We start from the raw sequence: 25424 nt of genomic DNA on the forward strand, positions 1-25424 counted from the left end.
ATGAGGCCCCCGTCTAGAGAGGAGGAGGCTTCGCCCCCGGCCCCGAAGCTGGCAAAGGATAAAAAGAGAAAGAGGGTCTCGACCTCCGAGACTCCAAAGTCCAAGAAGAGTAAGGCTCGTAAGTCGAAGAAAGACACCGCCGTCCTGCCTGCGGATCTAGTTCAGCGACTAAGAGAGAAAGAAGAAGAAAATGAAGATGCTGGCTTCGAGCTGGTGGCCCGAACGAAGAGGATCACCGAGGCTCCAAAAGCCGCTGAGCCGGTGAGGGTCGAAGAGATTCAGCCTCGAACCGAGGAGATCTCAGAAGAGGGCCCGAGCAAAGTCCCCGAGTCGTCGGAGGATGAAGATGCCTCCCGCCGAAATGAGCAATCGATGGGTGTACGTGAAGGAGGAAAGCTCAGCCCAATCCAAGAAAATTGAGGAGCTAGAGGCTCGGTTGGCCGCCGAACTCGCAAAGGTCACATCTGAGGCAGAAAAAGTAAAGGTTGATACGGAGGCGATCGTGGCCGTCTACCGAGCTGATGCTCAAGCTGAGCAAAGCCAAGGAAGTTACTGATACCGCCCAGACTCGAGCATACTAGGCTGCCGAGCGTGTCAGGTACCAGTCTCGAAGAGAGACTCTTGAGGAGATTCATGCTCGTGGCTTTAACCTTGCTATCGAGATCGAGAATGCGAAAGAGCTCGAGGCCAAAGCCAAAGCGTTGCTATCCTCCAATGATGATGATTCTAGGAGCGTGAGTGGATTTCGATGGCGAAGGCGTAGCTCCCGAGGGAAATTAGGCACTTAGAATTTTTTCCTTTTTTGAATTTTTTGTGTAAGATCCTGATCGATCCATGTAAATAATTTCTTATATATAAAAGATCTTTTTTCTCTTTGATTTGTCTTTATTTCAATTTTCACCTCGTACAAATTCTGTTTTGACTATGTCTTGACAATTTTCATAAGTATGAGGTTTGGGTAATTTGATCGAAGTTGGACTAGTGTAGTCTTTATAATCGAGCGAGTATTTGCTCGAGCTCGAAGTAGGATGACCCTTAGGTTTTAGTTGAGTGAGGATGACTTCTCGAACTCAAAAATAAAATGGCCCTTAGGCTCTTGAATTAGGCCGACATGGCCTTAAAAGAATGGCTTTTTTTCCTTTCCGGCTTAAAAGAGTTAATCATATAAAATTTGTTATGCCTTAGCATAAGATTGTTTTGAGAGTTCGAACAATCCGGTATCCCTTTAGGGTTTCGAGGGTTGATGTTATCTAAACCCTTTGTAACTTTGCCGAGGGTAGCCTTTTTAATCGGTTTTGTGAAGATATTAGTAGGACTGTTTTTATTACGGAATTCGGACGTTTTTGAACCGTGGTGGTTTTGCCGTAGCCTTTAACTTGGGATTTTCTGCTTGGGCTTATCTCCCGGTTACACTTCGAACTTGGTCAAAGTGCCAGTCCGCGAGTGGGGTAGCCGTGGCCTATAAAAACGAGGGTTGCCTTTTTAAGGTCTTATAATCTTGAGATTCTAGTGGTTCGATTTCATCGATTTTCGGATGGTAGCCCTCGAGTATGGGGTGAGTTGTTTGAACTTCAGTTGTGATAGGCCCTTAAGCCAGTTTCCACAATAGATCAAAGTATGAAATTGTAAAGTAAAAATTTCTTTAAGGCAAGAAATATTTGACGAGGAAAATTTTTTTTCTCAATAATTTATACGTGCGTACATGTTTACTTTTAGGGCTCGAGTGATCTAAATGGGCACGGCTCGTTTGACCGTTTGGCCTTACAAAGTTTTACCTATCGAGACCCTGCCGACACGAAGTACCTTCCTTGTAACAAAGTTAACATCCGAGGGTGATGCCCCCCAGTATTCGAGGTTGTTTGTAAAGAAGCCTCAGATACTGTTGAGTTGCTCTAAGTTAGCACGAACAATGGTTGCCTAATAAAAAATCTCGTTGGAAAAACCTATTTAGGATAAAAACCGGTCTAAGAGAAAAAGAGTACAACGCGTGCGTTCAGACCTAAGGACTTTGCTGGAAGATCCTTTGATATCTTCGGTTGAACACCTGCAATTGGTTAGTATAAAATGTAAACGAAAATAGAGAAGATCATACCTTAGCAGTAGTATTGTTTGAGAAGTGATATGTTCCAATTGTTTGGTAATTTCTCGCCGTCCATCGTGCCAAGTTTATAGGATCCTTTTTCAAAGATATCGAGGACCTGATACGGTTCTTCCCAGTTCGGGCCAAGTTTTCCTTCCTTTGGGTCTCGATTATTGATGGTGACCTTTCTTAGGACTAAGTCTCCGGTTTTAAAGTGTCGAAGATTGGTTCTTAGATTGTAATACCTCTCAATCTGTTATTTTTGTGCGGCCATCCGAACGAGGGAGGCTTCATGTATTTCATCTATCAATTTGAGGCTCATATTCATAGCCTCGTAATTTGATTCTTCCGTTGCATACCGATTGAAGCTGGGTTCCCCGACTTCAACCGAGATTAGAGCTTCGTCACCGTAGACTAAAGAGAACAGCGTTTCCCCCGTACTGGATTTTGACGTTGTTCAATATGTCTAAAGGACCTTGGGCAATATTTCTCTCCATTTTCCTTTAGCTCCGTTCAACCTCTTCTTCAGATTTTGGATGACGGTCTTGTTTGTCGATTCGGCCTGTCCATTTCCACTAAGATGGTACGTTGTTAACAGGATCCTTTTTATTTTGTGGTCTTCGAAAACCTTTTTCACTTTTCTACCAACGAATTGCTTTCCATTATCGCATACGATCTCGGCAGGCATTCCGAATCGGCGTATAATATGGTCCCAAATGAAGTCTATGACTTCTTTTTCTCTAACTTTCTCGAAGGCCCGTGCTTCAACCCACTTAGAGAAATAGTCAGTCATAAACAAAATGAATTTAGCTTTACTTGGGGCCGTTGGTAGAGGGTCGACGATATCCATCCCCCATTTCATGAACGGCCACGGGGACTGAGTAGAGTAGCTCTCCGGGCTGGTGGATCATCGGCGCATACCTTTGACATTTATCGCACTTTCGAACAAATTCTTTAGTGTCCCTTTCCATATCGACCCAATAGTATCCTGCTCTGATGACTTTGTAAAATGATTCAGCGTCGGAATGATTTCCATAAGTACCCTCGTGAATTTCCCATAGAACATAGTCGGTGTCTCTTGGTCCCAAACATTTCGATAACGGTACATCGAACGTTCTCCTATACAATGTTCCATCCTCGGCTAATGTGAACCGTGCGGCCTTCGTGCGCAGAGTCCTCGATTCTTTAGGATCCGATGGAAGCTTCCCGTTCTTTAGGTATTCTGTGTATTATTCCTCCAATCCCAGGTTAAACTTGTGGAGTATATTTCGGCATGTCCTTCTTCGATAACTGACTTTGAAAGTTGCACGAAAGTCCCCGAGCTAAGTTCATCGTCTTCGATCAACGACCCCAAATTTGCAAGGGCATCGACCTCGCTATTTTGTTCTTGAGGTACGTGCTACAGGGTCCACTCTTTAAATCGATGTAGAGACACTTGTAATTTGTCTAAGTACCTCTACATTCGATCTTCTCAAACCTCGAAAGTTTTGTTGACTTGATTTGCCACAAGTTGGGAGTAACATTTGTCCTCGATGACCTCAGCTCCCAAGCTCTTAGCTAGCTCGAGAGCTGGAATCATGGCCTCATACTCGGCCTTATTGTTAGTCAATTTTGAAGTTTTGATAGACTGTCTAATCGTATTACCTATGGGCAGTTTCAAAATGATGCCTAGCCCGGACCCCTTCACGTTCGAAGCGTCGTCTATGAAGAGGGTCCATACCCCCGATGACGTACCCGATTTTAATAGCAGTTCCTTTTCAACCTCGGGTACGAGGGCTGGCGTAAAGTCAGCCACGAAGTCTGCCAAGATTTGATATTTAATGGCCGTTCGAGGTTGATACTCAATATCGTACCCATTGATCTCGACGGCCCATTTTGCCAATCAGCCCGAAAGCTCGGGCTTGTGCAAAATGTTGTGAAAGGGGTTAGTGGTCACAACACAAATTGGGTGACATTGAAAATATGGCTTTAGTTTCGTAGAAGCGCTTATTAAAGTAAGCGCTAATTTCTCTAAGTGTTGGTATCGGGTTTCGGCTTCACCTAGGGTCCGCCTAACATAATAAATAGGAAATTGCGTACCTTGTTCTTCTCGAACTAAGACCCAACTGACAACTATCTCTAAGACCGCTAAATATAGGTAAAGTTGCTCGTCCGCCTTTGGGGGTGTGAAGCAATGGAGGGCTCGACAGTAACGTTTGAGTTCCTCCAAAGCCTATTGACATTCCGGGGTCCATGCAAAGTTGCTCTTTTTCTTAAGCAGCGAGAAGAAACGGTGACTCCTGTCTGAGGACCTCGAAATAGATCGACCCAGGGCGGCTATGCGTCCCGTTAACCTTTGTACGACCTTGACATTATCAACAACTGTGATGTTTTCGATTGCCTTGATTTTATCGGGGTTAATTTCGATTCCCCGATTTGATACCATAAAGCCGAGAAACTTGACCGAGCCAACCCCGAATGCACATTTCTCCGGGTTAAGCTTCATGTTGTACTTTCTCAGTATGTCGAAGGTCTCCTGTAAATGTTTCAAATGGTCATTTGCTCGCAGGGGCTTAACTAGCATATCATCAATATAAACCTCCATTGATTTACCTATTTGTTCTTTCAACATTCAATTTACTATGCGTTGATAAGTAGCACCAGCATTTTTTAGTCCGAACGACATTACATTATGGCAATAGGTGTCGTATTTAGTGATAAATGAAGTCTTTTCCTGATCCTCTGGGTTCATTTGTATTTGATTGTACCCGGAGTAGGCATCTAGAAAACTAAGGATCTCGTGGCCGGATGTAGCATCGATCATGCGATCGATATTCGGCAGAGGAAAGGAATCTTTAGGGCATGCCTTGTTTAGATCCTTATAGTCTACGCACATTCTATGTTTGTTTCCCTTTTTATGGAGTACAACGACGTTTGCTAACCATTCCGGATATTTTACCTCCCGAATGGACCCTATATAGAAGTTTTGTTACCTCGTCCTTGATGAATGCATGTTTTACCTCGGACTGAGGTCTTCTCTTTTGTTTCATCGGGCGGAACTTCGGATCCAAGATCAGTCGATGCGTAGTGATCTCCGGTGGGATCCCTGTCATATCTAGGTGGGACCAGGTAAAACAATCCATGTTATTTAAAAGAAATTGAATGAATTTTTTCCTGGGCTCGGGAGTTAACCTCGTGCCCAGGTATACCTTTCGATCGGGCAGATGTTCGATCAGCACGATTTGTTCCAGCTATTCGACCGTTGACTTCCTTACATCAGAATCATTTGGGATTATGAAGGTTCGAGGTATCATATAATCATCATCCTCGAAAGTTTCTTGCTCCTTCCATCGGGCCGAGGCAGCTGACTGTGGTTGCTATTTGACTTCTTTCTTTCCCTTCGACTCCGATTCCTTTGTTGATCAAAGCGTCGATACTGATATTACCTCATCGATTGCAAACATTTCTTTGGCGGCGGATTGTTCACCGTACACCGTTTTGATTCCTTCTGATGTTGGGAATTTCAAGACTTGGTGAAGGGTCGAGGGCACTGCTCTCATGTTATGAATCCAAGGCCTTCCGAGCGGTTTGTTGTACCTCATATCACCTTCGATCACATGGAACTTTGTTTCTTTGATAATCCTAGCCACATTCACTAGCAAAATGATTTCCCGTTTGGTGGTTTGGCTTGCCATGTTGAAGCCGTTAAGTACTCGAGTTGCGGGCACAACTTGATCTTGGAGACCGAGTTGTTCTACAACTGTCGATCGAATAATGTTTGCCGAGCTACCTGGATCAATAAACATATGTTTAACTTGAATTCTATTCCTAAGGATAGATATTACTAGTGCGTCGTTGTGAGGTTGTTCGATCCCTTCTAAATCCTCGTCGTTGAAAGACAAGGTTTCTTTCGGTAAGTAGTCCCAGGTTTGTTTTTCCCTTGTGATCGTCACCTTGGTGCGTTTGAATACCGGTCCTTGAGGAATATCGACCCCTCCAACGATCATATGAATCACATGATGTGGCTCTTCCTGCTCATTTCGCCTGTTCGAATCCTTTTTTTTGAAGTGGTTCTTGGCTCGATCACTTAAGAATTCTCGAAGATGACCCTCGTTGAATAAATGAGCTACCTCCTCCCTCAGCTGTCTGCAATCTTTGGTTTTGTGACTGTGGGTACCATGGTATTTGCATATTTGGTTAGGGTTCCTTTGAGCTGGATCGGTCTGTAGGGGCCTGGGCCATCTGGTATACTTTATCCGTCCAATGGCTGACACAATACCCGTTGCATCGATGCTGAAGCTGTATTCTAATAGTCGTGGTGCTTCCGGGAGCTCTTGCCTCGATTATTACTTCAATAATTTCGAACGGGATTCCGTCCTAGGCCGCTGCTTTTATGATCTACGCTGCATGGTTGGTTCTGATCTCTGTCGATCGGGGTTCTCTATCGATGTCCTTTTGAATTCTGTCGACGGGCCTATTTGAATAACCGGAACTGGAAGGAGTTCCCAATTGGTCATCCTCGACCCTAATCTTCGACTTATATCGATTATGTACATCGGCCCAAGTCACAACTGGATATTCAATCAAATTCTACTTTAGTTGTCGTGGCGCTATCGAACTTCATTCGTTCAAACCTTGAGTGAAGGCTTGGACGGCCCAATCAACGGTGACCGGGGGTAGGTCCATGCGTTCCATCTGGAACTGAGATATGAATTCTCTTAGCATTTCATTGTCCTTTTGTCTCACTTTGAAGAGGTTCGAATTCCTAGTCGCAACCTTTATTGCTCTGGCGTGTGCTTTTACGAACGAATCAGCAAGCATGGTGAAGGAATCGATGGAATTGGGCAGCAAATTATGGTACCATATTATCGCTCCTTTCGATAAAGTCTCTTCAAACTTTTTCAATAGAACGGATTCGATCTCATCGTCTTCTAAATCATTCCCCGTTATTGCGCATGTATAAAAAGTAACATGCTCATTAGGGTCGGTGTTCCTCTGGCATACGGAATTTCTTTGGGATGGGCTTCGGAGCTGCACTTGGAGAGAAAGGCTTCTGCACGAACTTCTTCGAATCCAAACCCTTTAGAATCAGGGGTGCTCCCTGTATTTGGTCAACCCGTGCATTGTGTGTTTCTACCTTTTTGTCATTAGCCTCGATTTTCTTTTCTCTTGATTCGATTCGTTTAGTGAGCTCCTCGAGCATCTTCATAATGGCAGGGTCGGTTCCCGATCCATTGTCGTTCGATTTCTCCGGTATAAGTTCGACCCCATGAATAACTTCTTACGATGTTTCGAGCTCAATTCTCTTTGGTGCTCGATTCTGATTTTGGAGTTGTCGCAGCCTGCTGAGTCTGCAATATTTCAAATATCATTCGAAGGCTAATCCCGCCTTCTTCACCGCTTTATTCATTCTGATCGGCTGCTCGGGCATCTCTGCAGATGCTATTTTCAAGGTCGACGCCCAAATTCCCATTAACAATATGAGAACTGACATCGATTGGGTCTACGGCCGGTGATCCATCGGGGTTGAATAGAGGTACTCCGTTTCCCGGGGTGACTATGTTCTCGTTCTCGCCATGAAGACCAAGGCCGATGTCTATGTGAGTGGGTGCTACTTGAGAGTTTGACATGTTGATTCCTGAAATCAAAGACACTTATGAGAACAAGCATAAAGCAGTGTGTGTTTTGAGGATTAATACCAGGCAATCACTATTATCCTTGGCCCCACGGTGGGCGCCAAACTGTTTACCCTTAAAATTGGATAACAACTAAATTTATAATGTGGTTTTAAGGATACTTGATTTCACCTAATACCAATTGATAAATGTAAAGACTAGTGATAGAAATTAACAGTAAGATAAGGCAAACTAGTGTTTGAACAGAATTCAGCCCTCGAGTTGAATACCCTCGAACTGATCGATGCAAGAACAGTTAAAAATATACAATCTGATGAACAAGAATATAAGCTAGAGAGTATTGTATTACTTTGATATGCGTGAATGTAAGGTGTTTAGAAAATGATCATAACCCTGTTTATATAGTAGAGGAATCCTATCTATGGTACAATTCTAATTACGGAGGTAAATCCCATGATTAGCCTAAATAATCGCCCTTGATTTGATATGTTCCGGGATTTCTGTCGTGATCTTCGACCGATCACGGATATCTCGCCTTTTCCGTTATTGCGCTTTGCTCGAAGTTCTGCCATATTTGGTCTCGATCGTTGTTGGCCTCGATCTCGACAGGCACCTCGATCCTTGAACTCGATACCTTGTCTTCATGCTCTAGTCTGATCCACTACGAGGCTTGGTTCGATGCAATTCCCTGGCCTCGATCACGGGATTTTTTCATTCATGTACACTATTGGAAACTTTATTACCCTAAATGTTCATGTTTTAGTAAATTACCCTACCTACACAAGTTTTGTTTACAAAATATATACATTTCACCTCAAAAGGCTCCCAATCCATTATTAGTGCCTTCAATTAAGGCTCCCTAATCTGAATCCTAACAGTGCAATTTTTCAATGGGGACAAAAAATTTTGGAATGGAGATAACGGAGCCATTGTTATAGGAACCCTCCCAAATCCTCGATTCCAATTTGGACGATCCAGAAACTATTCCTTATTGGAAGGATCAGATCACGATTAGAGGCCTAGTGGTGAGTGTTACGCTTGGGACTCTCTTCTGTATCATCACTCACAAGCTCAATCTCACTGTTGGTATCATTCCTTCTCTCAGTGCCGCTGCTGGTTTGCTGGGTTTTTTCTTCGTCAAATCATGGACCTACACTATCGGAGATGACATGAGGAGTGAGAGATGGAGCGTTGCGATCGAAAATCTATCGGAGATGGCGTCGAATTTGGATTCTCTCCAAAAGCTACTCGTGAAGAAGACACCTTTGCCAAAGCCTCTCTCACCTCCCAGTTATACAACTACAATATAATACCACTTAAATATAATTTTTATACAATATGTCTTTTATATATTTTGTATCTAATTTATACATAGTAAAATAAATTTCATACAACTAATTATATATTATACAACTTACTACAACTTATCTACAACTTTCACATATTATTTCTACCCAGTTAAATACAACTACAATAACATACAGCTTAAATACAAATTTTATACAATATATCTTTTGTATATTTTGTATCTGATTTATACATAGTAAAAACAAATTTCATACAACTAATTATATATTATACAACTTATCTATAAATTTTATACATTATTTCTACTCAGTTATATACAACTACAATATCATACAACTTAAATATAATTTTTATACAATGTTGTTCAACTTTCATACAATAATTAAATAAATAAAAAAAAAATATATAAACAACAGAATACAATTTTTCTACAATTTCTGCAGTATAATGTATGTCTCTTCTTCTTCTTCTTCTTCTTCTTCTTCTTCTTCTTCTTCTTCTTCTTCGAGTTTCAATCTGAAATTCAGCCAAAACCAAGTCTAATCTTCACCAAAACCCCTCAAAATTGAGATATAAACTCCAAATCATATTCCCAATCATTTGCAGCAACACCCAATCCAAACAAATAATGATTTTTGAAAAACCAAATTTGAATTCAAAGCTTCAAAGCTTTTTAATAGCTGTCAATGGTGGAATTGCTACTCTCTTTTCCTTTGCTTTACATTACTGAAATTTGGGATTGAGAGATAGAGAGAGACGTAGAGAGAATTCTCAATTCTTTGCAACAACATCCAATCCAAACAAACAATGTTTTTTGAAAACCCAAATTCGAATTCAAAGCTTCAAAGCATTTTAATTATTGTTAATGGTGGAATTGCTGCTCTCTTGTGCAAGATACGTGGGGAGGGGGGAGGGGGTGGGATGTGGAGAGAGAAATGTGGGGGAGTGGAAGATATGTTAGAGTAATTTTAGGACACTAATTATTATCATTAATTTCATTAAAATGTACATAAATAGTAATTGGGTATATAAAATATAATTATAGTAAAACTTGAGTAGGGAGGATAATATAGTTTCATATAGTGTATGGGAATGTAAAAATTGCCTCAATCAAATAATAAAATTGGGTAGGCCCAGTTTTAACCGTATACAGTACGAAACTGGCAAACAATTTTTTTTTCACTTTAAAACACCTTCCTTAAAAACATTCTTGCCTCCAACAATAAGTCTACTACGGTATGTATGAAGTAGTTGATGGTGTAGAGGTATTAATTTGTGAACTAGAAATTATCATTAGTACCTCTTTACTTGGTGTAAATCTATTTTGTTTATTTTTTATTTTCCTCAAAACACTCACACTATCTGCAGAAAGGTCTATAACGACATGCATCAAATAGTCAAAAAGCCGAAAACGACATATGTTTATAAGAATTTTGTCAGAAGTTACCAAATATTTATTTCATTAACATAAACAAAACAAGTTATCACTTTTTACTGAGACTAAGAGATTGTAATAATTTAATATAGTTCAATTGGAGGAGAGACAGGCATGAGACAAATATGAGCAAACAATCTTAGCATTTCTACACTGACAAGAAGTCAAAACAAGAGGGAATTGGACAGCTTCCAATAATATCTTCAAAACCTTGAATTTCCAAGAAAATAACATCTAGGAAAACTTTGTTAAAAAGGAGGAAAAAGTTTTCCTCAACTTTCCAAAAATAACAGGGCAGGTCTCTTTCCCGGTTTCAATGAAATTAACAATGACAAGTTCCTTTGACTGGCCTTTGGGTATTGGTGTAGTCGTGTAGACACTGATGCTGATACACTTGGCTTTCATTAGAAAAATTAATTCGAATTGTTGGTGTTGTCATTGGCAGTAGTTTTTGTAATTATTTATTAAGTACTCCTAAAGTACTTTTTAATCATTTCTCCGAACCCATTACTCAAATGGTCACTTAACTATCCCAAATTATCTCCTAAAGTTACTTTTCTTTCGTTTGTAACAATAAAGTTACTGAACTATACCTATTGCACTCAGAAGGTCATTCAACTAGATTTTCCAAATTTTGGATTGCCAAATACTTATTTTACCCTAAATTATAAACATTTATCTTCTTTGTATTTTTTTTTAATTTTTTAATATTATGATTTTCCCCTTTTTAATTTATATTATGGACTTACCTATAGAATACATAAATATTATTTATAAATTAAAAAATAAAAAGTATTTAAGCATCTATATTCTTGAAAATTATGCTCAATTATATTATATATATTTCATGCACGACTTAACATAGCATATTTTACCCTATATAGATAGCGCCCATGCTTTCCGGTGACATAACTTTGTGTCATCGGAAAGTTGGTAGAAACATAATAATATAATTGGGCATAATTTTCAATAATATATAATGTATATTATAAAAATACCTTTATTTATATAATTATTTTTATATTACGTGCATGTAATATATATTTTACAACCTTTATTTTTTTTCATTCTGAATTGTGTAAATAGATTTTTGAATTTTTGTTGTTAATACGAAGTTATTATTACGAACAAATTATTCAAATTAATTTTTTTACTATGCTCATTATTTTGTTATTCCAGCATTATAAATGCTTAAATACTTTTTTTTTAATTTATAAATAATATTTATTTATTCTATAGGCAAGTCCATAATATAAATTAAAAAGGGGTAAATCATAATATTAAAAAGTTTTTTAAAAAATAAAAAAAGATAAATATTTATAATTTAGAGGGTAAAATAGGTATTTGGAAATCCAAAATTTGGAAAATGTAGTTGAGTGACCTTCTAAGTGCAATAGGCATAGTTCAGTGACTTTATTGTTACTAACGAAAGAAAAGTAACTTTAGGAGATAATTTGTGATAGTTGAGTGACCATTTGAGTAATTGGATAGGAAATATTATAGTTAATATCAAAGACTTTTTGGTTTGAGTTCAAATTTGTTAGTCTCTTTCACGCCGGTAGGTTATCTCAACCAAACGCATTGGTTTTATCTAGTTTTAATTTCCACGCAAGACAATATGGTGTTTTGGATCAAATCTAGAAATACTTGCATAGTATACATGATTCATGTAATAATTATGGGTTTCTAATGTATGATTGATTATTAGGAGTAATAGATGTGATCACTGTGGTTGATATAAGGATTTGAAAGTGGCCAAATTAACGTTCATTTCATTGCTTAACTGTAGAAGTTTTTAAAATAAGATGCTTATAGAGAGACATGCCATTGTGTGGGGATATGCACATTCGCTTCATTACCTTTTTTTTCCCTCAACTTCTTAGAAGTAGTAAAACTGTAAACGTGTCATTTAAAAGTAGTATTTATGACTAATAGCCTTGGCCAAGCTTTTAATATCAACCCATTTTGAGAAGTATCAAAAAATACTTTTAGTAAGAAACAATTTGTGTTTGACTATTTAATTGAAAAAGCACTTTTGAGCAACAATTAGTGTTTGGTCAAGTTTTTAAAAAATGCTACTAATATTTTTCTAAAAAAAGTGCTTTTGGGAGTACTTTTTTCTGATTCTCAAAAATGTTTGACCAAAAAAGTGTTAAGCTCTTTTTAGTTAAACCGATTTTAATGAATAGATAAGGGGCGAATCCAAGTTAAAAGAAATAAATCCTAAATATGTAATTTAGCAGCTTAGATGGTGTGAACCGTGTTCTAATCAATAAAAATGCCGAGTTAATGCTCAATGATTAGATATAAATATGAGAATGAATGTATACAATAAATGTGGTAAAATGGCATTTAATGTAATAAGACGCAATAAGTCACCCAAATGTTGGATGAGGTGGACGATTCCCTCTTCAGAGATAACATGTGACGGCATGTAATGATAATGAACAATGCGCCATCGGATCTTGTGAACTAAAGAAGAATGTTGTATGATGGAACCAAAAAAGACAAGACAAGCCTTTTGTATGTTCTTGATAGTCAATTCTTTTACAGGACGTTCTTTTACAGAAGTTTCGAATCCCCTTAATATTTTCTCTCTCTTCCTATTTAAAAGGGATATTCCTAGAAAATCCTAAAAAAGTACAATGTGAGGGAATATTCAACAAAATATTCCCATTCATAGTCACAGGAACGTTCTAACAATTGTAGCCGTAACTCTGTACCCAGCCTCGGCACTGATCTTCCCCTTTGAGCGACTCCTCGCTACTAGACCGTACATAACCTCGACCTCGGTCTCAGCTCGTCCATTTGTGCTCGCCACGCTAGATCGAATTTTGGCCCATACAGACTATTTTAGCTTCTACTCAAAAATACTCTTTTTCCTTTTAATAGCTTGACCAAACACCTCAACTTTGGAAGAAAAAAAAAGCACTTTTGGCCCAAAAGAAACTTTGGCCAAACATGCTGCTAGGATTTCGTCTTAGACTGCTAGTGGTCAGTGTTGTGTTTACACTACTCTTCCATCTTCATAGTGCCGAGCCTTATTTACTGGTCATTATTTCTGCATTTCTTATATTCACTGGTTCTTGTGTTGTTATTATTTCTACGAGGGTATTGATATATTGTCTCTTTTTGTCTTTTCATCTTCTTAAGCCGAGGGTCTTTCGGAAATAGCCTTTTTACCCCACTGGGGTAAAGGTAAGGTCTACGAACACACTACCCTCCCCAAACCCCACTTGTGGGACTATAGTGGGTTATTGTTGTTATTTTCTCGTTACTACCAAAAAGACATTCTTTCCGACAAAAATAGATTAAAAAAAATGAGTTTATTCCTAGTAAGAAAATGGACGACAAAAATAGTTGATTGTTTGTGAGTGATTTTATTTTGTGTGTCACGCTAGTTGTGTGAGGCTTCTTTTTATCTCACATATTTGTGGATCCATATCTTACACATCTGGATCCACAAAATTCTGGGACTCACACAGTTGTGAGACAAAAAGAGGCGTCACACAACTAGTGTCCGTTACGCACAAAATAAAATTTTTGGACTTTGTCGCGAGTTGCGACCAAACAGACCCGAATTCTTTATCAGTCTAATCAGCAGCTACGCGTTGCATTAATTTTGTGTCTTCCCGCACTTCCACATACTTTGGGTTGATTGTGATTCCTCATTTTCTGCTATCTGCACTTTCCTTGTATTTTTCTGAATTTACGCGGTAGGTTGTTGATCGTTGCTTCTTCTGTGATATAATAATACTACTAATTTCGGTTATTTTCTTGGATTTTTCTTCTTCAAGTCTTGAAAACCCAATTGATGTAACCTATATTCCAAGTTGTAGCCTTGATTAATCAGAAAAAAAAGCAACAATATTTTATTCAAGAACACCCACCCACATTGTCTTCGTGTTATGCAGATGACGACATTGACTTAAAGAAGTCTTCCAGTTTGAATAATATAATTGTGAAGAACTACACGCGCACGCGCGCGCGCGCGCACACACACACAGCACACCACACCACACCGCACCACACCACACCGCACCCACAGTGTGTTTGTGTTAATGCATAAAAGAACCACACCATTCGTGTCTCACTCTTGTGATTAGCATATTAAATTAATTGGATATAACTGAAGCTTCCTACACAGTTCCTGCCAAATGGGGTCATTAGTTTAGTTTCTATATAAGACATTTGTAATTGGCAGTTGAACGTTACCTGTTGTCCATATTGAGCAGGACTATTTCATCATTAGTTGTTGTATGTTCACTCCTCAATTCAACTTTGATGGTACAAAAAAGGAATATCAATCGGGATAGTGATGGCGGCTCTGAGTTTTCAGCTCGGGAATCTAAGCGCCAACATCCTTGTACCCCGTATGTTGCTTAAAATTTCTGTATTTCAGCTGTTTTTTGTGAATTTGGATTCCTTGTTCTGAATGGCATTTTTTCACAGGCTTTTTACGGGGTTAAGGAGTTATTCTTCTCCACAAGAACTTGCACTAAGGCTGGAGCCCTCAATCCGAAAATGGGTATGATTCTATGCTCAAAGCAAGAAAATGTTATCTTTGTATTTGCTGAATAAATGCATTTAGTCTTTGTGGAGGTGCAAAGGGAAGTCATTCGTTAAATTTTGCAACTTCTCAAGCCCTTTCTTGATTGGAAGATTTATTTGGTTAATGAATCATCAGGTTAAAGCCTGGACTTCCTTGACAAGATATATTCACATTTGTTGATAAAGTTGCATTTATGTTTCTGTAAGTTTTGCCTACATTTGGACAAGTTACAAGGTTTTTCAGTTTTATTGCTACCCGAAGTGTTCTTTACCTTTTCTTAATCCTTTTTACCTGCCATTGAATATCTGTACTATGTATCAAAGAAGATTCCTATTTTCACCGTTTATTTCTCCAACTTGTTGTTCTTCCCTTTTATCTGATTGTGTCTTGTTCTTCATTGGATGATTGTTATTGCTTCGTGTTATTATTGATATGTCATCTCCTTGTGCCGAGGGTCTTTCAGAAACGACCTCTCTACCCTCCGGGGCAGGGGTAAGGTCTGCGTACACACTACCCTTCCCAGACCCCACACGTGGGATTATACTGGGTTGTTGTTGTTGTTGTTGTTGTTATTGATATGATTTATGTGCTTGTTCAGTTATTAGACAATACCAGTACATGTATGTAATTCTGCAGGTATATGAGATCCTGTGAAAATGTCCTTCACACGGCAAAATCTTGAAATATTTCTGTTCAATTTCCAATTGGAGTAATTTTGTTTTATTTTATTTCTTTCTTTGATTTGTCTTATGTTAAAGTTTCTGTATTTATCATCGTTTATTTTCTTAAACGGTGATAGGTGCGTGACGAGATTGAGAGAACTCTTCAATTAACCCTGAGGTTAGTTCTTGCTTTTAACCAAATGGCTGTTGATGATCTCCGTGACTTTCCTCTACCATGCTGATGTTTATCTTGTTAAACATGATTTGACATTATTTTCTTTGTTTGTTGCAGGTCCTCACCTAATGAGGAGGAGACTACTCAATCCAGGGCTATTCATCTACATTTTGACGATATACTTCCTTCTACCCTTTTCACCGGTAGTAAAGTAGAAAATGTGGACAATAGGCCCATTAAAGTTGTCTTGCATGATGCTAGTTCCAACCAGAGAATAACATCTGGGCCCATATCTTCGGTAAAGGTTAGCGTGGTTGTGCTTAATGGGGAATTTAATCCCAATGATCGAGAAGACTGGACTGAGGAAGAGTTCAGCAGAAAAATTGTTCGTGAGAGAGAAGGAAAACGTCCATTATTGACGGGAGATTTAATTATTCAGCTAAGGGACGGTGTGGGGCATCTTGGTGATATCAGCTTCACTGACAATTCAAGCTGGATAAAGAGCAGGACCTTCAGGTTGGGACTGAAATTGATTAACCGTTCTGGTGAACTGAGGGTCAGAGAAGGAGTTAGCGAGCCCTTTACTGTGAAAGATCATCGTGGGGAGGGTAAGTTCCTTTTCTGCATTACCTGCCCTATTCCTAGTAACCTATTGATAACTTCCTTCAATGTAGGAAAAGAGGACCGTTGGGTAGAAATTTGTGTAGGCTTTGCTATGTTATCCACTTCTACTTGTCTCAAGCGGATTAGAATAACCATTTCGTTGAGATTTGATTTTAATATTGCTTTCCAGGCTTTGTCCTGTTATTTTAATGTCACCTTTCGTACTGATATTATTTTGTTTTGTTATTCCTTTGGTTTAGCTTACAAGAAGCATTACCCTCCCGCTTTGGGTGATGAAATATGGCGGTTGGAAAAGATTGCAAAAGCTGGTGCATCTCACAAACGGTTGAGTCAGAAAGGAATATCCTGTGTGAAAGACTTCCTACGGCTGTATGTCACGGATCCATCTCTATTACGCGAGGTAAGGTCATCCTTAATAAAATTTAGAATCTGTCTTTGGTCTTAAAGTCAAACTTTTGTATTAATAAAGTAGTTGTTTGTGGTGTCATCTAACCTTATTCTTGATACGTAGGTGCTGGCTTGTGGGACGACAAACAACACATGGGAGAAAATCACAGAACATGCGAACACTTGTGTGTTAGACAACAGTGAGTGGTACATATATAATGCTGGAGAAAGCATAGTACTTTTGTTCAACTGCATCTATAAGCTTGTAGGAGCAATTCTTGATGGACAAAATTGCCAGTCCTTGGACAAACTAGATGTATTTCAGAAGGTGTGTATCCCACTCAGGTATTTATTTGGTTCTTGACAGTATGAGTTAAGAAGCTGATAGTATTTCTTATAACTGCCAGAGAATGGTCGAAGACTTTAAGCGTCGTGCTTACAAAAATTTGGATCACCTCGTTCTCCTTGAGGACCACTCTTTTATTGGCCAAGCAGTCCTAGCATCAGATCTGCGAATTGGCTTTTCTCATATTCCTAGTTCAAGCCAGCAGAATATGAACTACCGAGTTGAACAAGGTACGAACTGTCAGATCACCTTTCTTCAGTCATAAATCGCTTAGGTTACCCTTTACTTTCCATTTTTTATTTCCTTTCTAATTTTTTTTGGGTTGGTGGAAGAGAGGGGTGGGGGGTTAAGGGTTGGGGTTTGGCAGAAATATGTTACAGATAAGCATATCCATGCTTCTGTTTGAGCATAAATAAGTTGTATTCCTGAAAACATTCTCATTGTTTGGACTTTGGACCCAATAATAAACTTCTTTCAATGTTTTAACCATCTAAAGAGAAAAGACCAAAACACCTGCATTTGCTTACCTGGCCCTCTTTGCGGTTATACAGTTAGTCTAAGGTCTTGAGATCCAGTGATGGAATGGCTTTTGAACCAAACTTCGTTGTTGTTCCTCTTCTGCCTAAGAAATGATGGATGATTAAGAAAATGTGTTCTGCAGGTCAAGTGGAGTTACAGAGCAACTCCGACTGTACCACAATTTCACCATCACTAGCCTACATAGTGCAACAAGATAGTCCAACTGCAGTGTCCATGCCTGAAAGCTTTCATGGAATGCAAGCATTTAATTCGACCTTGGCAAGCAGTTTCTTGATCAGTGATCCCTGCTGCAGTATCTACCCTGGTGATTACGACTGGGGTTCCAGTGGTTCAATTGAGTCACTAGGGATGACCGATTTTCTACCTCCCAACAACAATTATCAGCTTGGAACACCAGCATTGCCGGGGAACGGATTGTTCGCGAGTTCAAGCATTCAGCCAGTTTCTCCTAATTTAGGCTTTCACATCGCAAGACGTGGAAATCCCAGAGCAATATGGTGCACAATTCGTGCTGTCCTGAAATGGAAAACATTGGTTAAGCGAAAATGTGTGAAGATGGGAAGGCTTTTACATGTAGATATCTGAAGTTTGTTGGAGATTTTGACAAGCAAACTTCACCTCCATGTCTCAGCCTATTCTTTGAACCTTTCGGTATCTTTCTATATGAATTGCATATAGCATCTAGCATCTAGCATAAGTGAGTAAATTGTACATATAGTAAGGGTTTTGTCAGGATGAAGGTGCATGTAGGATAAATTTGCTTGCAGAAACAATAGCAAGCATTCACATGTTATGCTACCCCAAATGCCATCGTCCTTATGGGAGTTTCGTGCTAAACTCTTTACTAAATAGTATTGTGGTAGACTTCTTGTGTGTTTCAGCATCAGATGTAATAACTGGTGCTTATGTAGGACGTAATATGAGATTATAATAATTAGATGTTGTGTCAATATTTGAATTATTTGCCTATGAAACATTTCTTCAGAAAGTTTTTTCATAGATTTCTAGTAATCAAAGAATGAAGCTCATAAAAAAAATGAAGCTCATGAAAGACGAAAACAATTTTCCTTCGTCTTCTTTGAATGTCTTAATAATCAAAGGGGGCATTCAGAGATTTTATTTTATATAGGCAGAATGTCTTAAGACAATCTTGAACTTGGCGCCGATTATTAGTTTCCTCCACAAACTATGTCTAGTCCTAATTACTCCTACACTTAGAATAAGTGAATTTAAATACCCCTCGGTCTACGACATGGCATAGCAAGTGGCCTCAAGCAGCCTTTGGCGCGTGAGGGTGTATTAAAACTCACACCTAAGCAGCTGAAATGGTAAAAAGCCCCCTAATTAACATTTTCCTCTATTTTCCCATCTTTCCCATGGCTGCTCCTCCTATTTCTTCCTCTTTTTAACTTCCTCCATTAAAGCACAACTAATGCCTTTTCTTTTCCTATAATTATGATTTTTCTTCTTTAATTGCAAAAGTTTTTAGACACATTTCTTGGTTTTCTTCCCAACTTTGTTCAAGAGAATGAAGATGAATCCACTCTGTCAATCCAAGACCGACCACGGCTGAAATACTATTCCACTTGATTGGAACTCACCTACACTGATTAAACACCAAAACCAACAAAATATAAACGGAAGCTCACTGAAATTGTTTAATGGAAATTTCAAGACTAGAACCCTAAGATTTCTAGGTAAATCGAAGGAGCAAATGGGAGAACCATACTAGGAGACCGGAAGATAAACGAAAGGGAGACAAGGTCCTAGCTAAATAGAACACAAATTCCATTCCATCTATTATATCAGTCGAGTCGATCCGATTCGTTCTTATCTATAGATAACGCAAGAGAGAACTTAAGACCTCGCGGATGGATAGGGATTCGAACCCCGGTAGTTCTACAAATACTTCAGTTTTCAAGACCGACTCTTTCAGCCACTCAGACATCCATCCCCTTCGGATTTCGCCCGCCCTATCCATCCGCGTGCTAGCAGGTAGGGGCTTATCTATGTGATTCGCTACTTTTGCCTGCGACTATCGGCTGATTCTATAGCCTGCCGGTTAGCCCGAGCCGCATCCCCGACACACTTGCTATATCTACTAACGCTTCATCCTAACCACCTCCGCACTATCTCGATTAATCGCCTTTTGCGCATGCTTAAAGATATCTCCTTGTTTTATATGTCACTCGATAACTTGAGTAGGAGCTCTCCCTTTCTTTCCCGTCTGTGCTTTCCTCTCCTTCTTTGAATAAAACAAAGCCAGGAAGTCAGCCAGTCTGTTCTTAATAAGGGTAAGCCAGTACGGTAATCCGTCTTTCTAAGAGTGTCTTCTAAATTTCAAATAGTATTCAAGATCCTCTGTTTATCTAATAATTCACTTAATGAAGTAGATTATTTTTTCATTCCTTTCCAAAATTCCATAATCCTTTCCCGAACCAAACATGAATCTTTCGATTCATTTGGCTCTAACACTCAATTACTTACTTACCTTACTGAGAGAGAGAGAAGAGTTTGGACATAATGATTTAATTTAGTTGTTTTTTACAACTTGTTTGGGTGGTCGTTACATGTTGTAGTGTATCGTATTATTACTTTAAATACAAAGTTTATTTTGAATGTTACTTATATTTAATTGTATCGTATCGTTAAATCTATTGTTGGATGAAAAGTGTCACTTTATGAAATGACCGATTTGGTGTCGAATTGTTACCTTTTTTTCTTCATCTTGCCCTTTCTTATTATTAAATAATCTTATTTTATCCTTTACCCTACTTGTTTATATAAAAATTCTACCTCGTAACTTATCTTTTCTTATAATATTGCAAGTTTATTCTTCATATTATTGGTGCATGGCATCATGAAACGAGGGCAAGCAATACAATATATCCTAATATTGTATACATTAAAATGATACAATACAATACAATATAATACTATACGATACATTATGAAACGATACATAACAACCATCCAAAGAAGCTATTAAGTTCATAGGTTTTAATCCGCATTTTTTAAATTTTTATTTCTTTTTCTTAATTTTGGTATAGGTAATACAAAATCATATTATTTATCCTATGTGGAGCACACATCGGATATAAGTGTCCAACAAGGCCAGCGTGTATATAAACTTAAAGTAAGGTGTATGAGATCAAGGGGTATTTAAATTTATTTATTCAACTGTAGGGTGGTAATTAGGACTAGGTATAATTTGGGTAGGAAACTAATAATTTATATTTATATATTACATTAAAAGCAGGAAGGCCTTAACTGAAAAGTTGAATTACATAATTACCCTTCTACTTAATTTAAATTTTCTGCTTAAAACAAATATAATAAAATACCAAATTTATTTGAAGAGGTGCAACCTTTCATAGTAGTATTACTTACTAATGTCAACCGTTGCTGCCTTAAATGAGCCTAAAGGAGGGAAAGACACGGATAAATCTAATTTATATTCATTCCTATCTATATTTGTCAAGAATTATGTTGTGGCAAAATTTACATGTGGGATAAATCTACATTTGGTTGCTGTTTTGTGGATCTTCGTCTTACACAATGGAGTCTATCTAACACATTTAGAAGATAAACAATTCACTTAGACCTTGCGGACAGAAGAAAAAAATAAGAAACAAAGACGAAAGGTTGCGATCTTTAATAACATGCAAGTCTCTTAGATGAGACTCAATAAAAATCGGGTTCTATTTTCTTAACTTCACTTTATTATTTATTTATAAATTTCTACCTTTTGTGACTTTTGTGAAATTTATTTTTTGTAAATATTAGGATACATGACTTATGATGATCCTAACATGCATGTTAAATTTATAATTTTGATATATTTATAACTGTTACTTCATTGCCAAAAAGCATTTAGTTGACAAAAATATATATGTTGCACACTTACATGCTTAAATCATGTGAAGTTTATTTTTTAATTGTGTGATGATATATTTTCAATTACAAAGGAATATTTACCCTTGACCAATGTCTAAATATAAAAATTTCTTACTATCGTGATCTGAAGCTGGTGTAAAACGTGTTTATTCCCAAAGTGATGTTGTCGTATAATTTTATACTACAACTATCCTATTATATTGTTATCTCTTAGTTGAAACTATTATCAATAAAAGAACCATATGAATGGTCTAATATACTAGAGAGAGAAATTTTTTATGAATATTTACCCTTGACCAATATCTAAATATAAAAATTACTTGCTCTCATAATCTCAAGTTGGTGTAAGAGTGTATATTCTCAAAGTGATGTTGTAGTATAATTTTATACTACAACTATCCTATTACAATGTTGTCTCTTAATTTAAATTATTATCAACAAAAGCACCATAAGAATGGTCTAATATACTAGAGAGAGAAAAAAATTTATGACTTTCGTATTTTATAGAAGTAGAGCAGAGAATAAATTAAAGTTCTTGTGAAAGAATAAAAAATGGTACAATAAACTATTATGATCGTAAACCTTCTAAGATTATCAAAGAAGTAAAGTAGAACTATATATTATAATGTGTAAAAATTTAATGTTAAAACTCAACGTTAAATTGATGAATCTTCAATCCATTATTTCCCATTCTTTTTTCCGAAAGAACAAATATGCCAAGTGTTTTATCTCCACTTTTCCCCATATAATCTCATTTATGACCACTACAAATATAAAATCTTAGTGATAAATTTATGGTGGACAAATAAATTGAAAGAAAGATATCCAACATACATGTTCGATAAAATCATTGATTCACCTTATACCGTTCAATATTGGTGGGAATGAGAGATGTTATGCTTGTTTGTAAGATTAAATTTTATGAAACTTTATTTTTTTCTCCACGATGAAGCTTTATATTTACCGTATGAGAATTGAGAAATATATTTGACGGTGAAAGTGAAGGAAAAGAAAGTGAAAATTAGTGCTACTTATTCTTATTTTGGCTGTTGAAATTTTTTTGCCATCCACTGTATTTTACAACTGAACCATCCCTTTAAATTTCCTACTGTATGGTTTAAGAGAGATTCTAAATATAAATATCCTAAAAAATGGAGGAGGATTTCTTTTAAAGTGCTAATAGTTTTAGGTTTTTCTAGGCACATTAAAATTTAAATGCAAAAAAATGAATACGATAAAGAAAGTTTCATTCAATTAAGATTCAATTGATGAATTTTGATGCAAAGTTGTAGAATATCGCTTTGTTCCTAGGTGTATTAGATTTTAAATGATATCACACAGAAGATATAATATCCCTTATGAAATTAGACCATTTAAAAGTTTACAGTTCTCGGATATCATTCATGAAATTTGAAATACTGGTTTTGTGCGTTGTTTAAAAACTTGCCACTGTCCCTATACAAGCGCTCACGAAGAAAAAATTACTTCTCAATATTTTATTTTGTTCAGAGATGTTTGGCGTTTTTAATAACAAAAACTTAACTCTTTTAGTCAATATTCTGCATATTCTACACCCTTCTTCTAACAAGTTACTTGGATTACTCGGTCACATAATTAGTAATACTTTTCCTTTTACTTAATTGAAATATTTTAATATACTCACTACAAAATAATAGCTACCGCCATCGTTAGAATATTTTAATTTATTTTCTATCTCAGATAAGAATGTTGGTCATGATTCACGTGGAAAGTACAAAATATATGTACACATATATATACACACATTATTGTTATTGTTGTTATACTTCTTTTGCTTTCTCTACCTAATCATATTATATTCAGTTAAAATGGCACTCAAAATAAAATTAAAATAATGTGTTCCTACAACAAGTCACAAGATATAACATATTAATAATGATTGATTAAATCGTGCTAACCCCAACAACATTTTAGTGCACAAAGAAGTTGAAATAACTTTTACTAACAACACCATTATAAAAGAATGAGCCAATGACAATGCCACCAAAAAATATTTCAAATGATTTTGTATTCTTGAAAGAGGCGGGAAGTTTTTTTGTGATGACACTATATTTGGTACTTATTTATAGAAATTTATGAATTATTTTTGTACACAATTAATTAATGCTTACCACTAATATTTTAATCCCACACCTTTTAGATGTAGTTTGCATGTTAGTAACACGAAAATCACTTATTGGAGCTAGGGGCGGAGCTAGAGTGCCGCCAGCGGGTTCGGCCGAACCCAGTAGCTTTGGTTCAAACCCTGTATTTGTCTTAAAAAATTCATTGAATATGTATAAATTATTAATTTAGAACCCAATAACTTAAAACGTTTAAAATCCTGAACCCATAAGCTTGAAATTCTGGCTCCGCCTCTGATTTGGAGCAGGATGGACTTAAAGAAGAGAGTACAAATGAAAATTAAATTTAAATTACACGCATGAAAAATATTTTGATGTACTATACAAAATTATCACTTAGTCGAGATGCTTCATTAGATTGTACCTCATAAAATTAAAATAAGTAAGAATATCATATGTATCTAATTAAATTTTGATTGTTCGTCTATGTAGGCTCAAACACAATCATCTTGACATCGACAAAGAAATTCACCATAGGACGATCTACACAGTTTTTTTCCATAGAAATTTGTACCTTTTTTTTATGGTTGATTATTTACTCAAATCGATATTTTAATTATATTTATAGTATTTTACAAATTTATGTACCACATAGCTCGGCATACACGTGCAACGCACGTATCGAGAAACTAATTAGTATTAAGTTTAAGAGTGTTTTAAGATATTTTGCCTTTAATTAACAGGTTCAGAACAATGTGAAAACCCATCAACATTTTGGATTTGAGCTAACCCAATTCATGATGTTCATGTTACCGGAAATGCAAATATCTCTCTGGAAAATACTTATAATCGCACTCATTGTTTATATCAATGTATTTAACCTTGAGAATTACATATTAAAGGAGAATACATATCTCTTAAGCATATAGTAGTAGATAGGGGTGTCAATGGATATTTAAAAACTGACTAAACCGATCAATCGTACCGCACCGAATCGATTTTTAAGTTTTTTTTTTTGAATAAAATCCTAGGTTTTTATACAAATCTACAACCGTACCGATAATTTGGGTAGGTTTTCTATTTTATGAAAATACACCGAAAAAATACCGCACCGTACCGAATAAATTTACATGTGGAAAATATATTTATATATTAAGGTTAAAATTAATAAAACATCAAAATTTTCCTTGGGTCTTGGAATTATGAAAATGATTACAAGCGAACAAGTAAAATCAAAATCCAAATTTCCAATTCTATTAAACTACTCCTACTGAAACTAAATTATTTCTAGCATATTCACTAGCAAGACACAAATTTTTCTAACGATTATGAGCAGCAAACTACAATGTGTTGAATATGTTTCCTTTCGTATGATTTAGATTTATCTTTTTGAATATTTAATCTTCTACAGACTTTATTTTGAGTCCTAGCTTAGTTAATATCTTTCTATTCGTATGATTTATCTTTTCTTATCTTTGCTTAGTTTCTTTTATGTTTTTGTAGAGTAGTTATGGATTTATATATAGCCATCTTTCATGTTTTCTTAAGTTATCACCATTTAAATAGTAAAATTATCTAGAGAGTTTGCTAAGTCTTATAAAAGTATGTATGTTGTTGCATTAAACTTTTAGTAGTGACTTTTACACGACATTTAAAAAAATACCAAAAATTAACTGAACCGTACCGATACCGTAGAGAAAC

General features: G+C 36.9%; 2 protein-coding genes across 2 annotated transcripts; both read left to right on the forward strand.

Annotated features, from left to right (window-relative positions):
- Positions 1 to 788, forward strand: LOC109234109 (nucleoporin NUP159-like). The gene is made up of 2 exons (XM_019399958.1): positions 1 to 378; positions 582 to 788. The coding sequence occupies exons 1-2, from the start codon at positions 1 to 3 to the stop codon at positions 786 to 788; spliced, it is 585 nt and encodes a 194-aa protein (XP_019255503.1).
- LOC109221778 (calmodulin-binding protein 60 D-like) lies at positions 14049 to 18698 on the forward strand. The gene is made up of 9 exons (XM_019386245.1): positions 14049 to 14154; positions 14674 to 14811; positions 14891 to 14966; positions 15790 to 15830; positions 15945 to 16435; positions 16691 to 16851; positions 16963 to 17166; positions 17246 to 17414; positions 17846 to 18698. Exons 2-9 carry the CDS (start codon positions 14723 to 14725, stop codon positions 18307 to 18309), a joined length of 1695 nt encoding a protein of 564 aa, XP_019241790.1. The 5' UTR covers positions 14049 to 14154; positions 14674 to 14722; the 3' UTR covers positions 18310 to 18698.

The sequence above is a fragment of the Nicotiana attenuata genome, chromosome 1, assembly GCF_001879085.1.
Source record: "Nicotiana attenuata strain UT chromosome 1, NIATTr2, whole genome shotgun sequence".
Classification (NCBI taxonomy): domain Eukaryota; kingdom Viridiplantae; phylum Streptophyta; class Magnoliopsida; order Solanales; family Solanaceae; genus Nicotiana; species Nicotiana attenuata.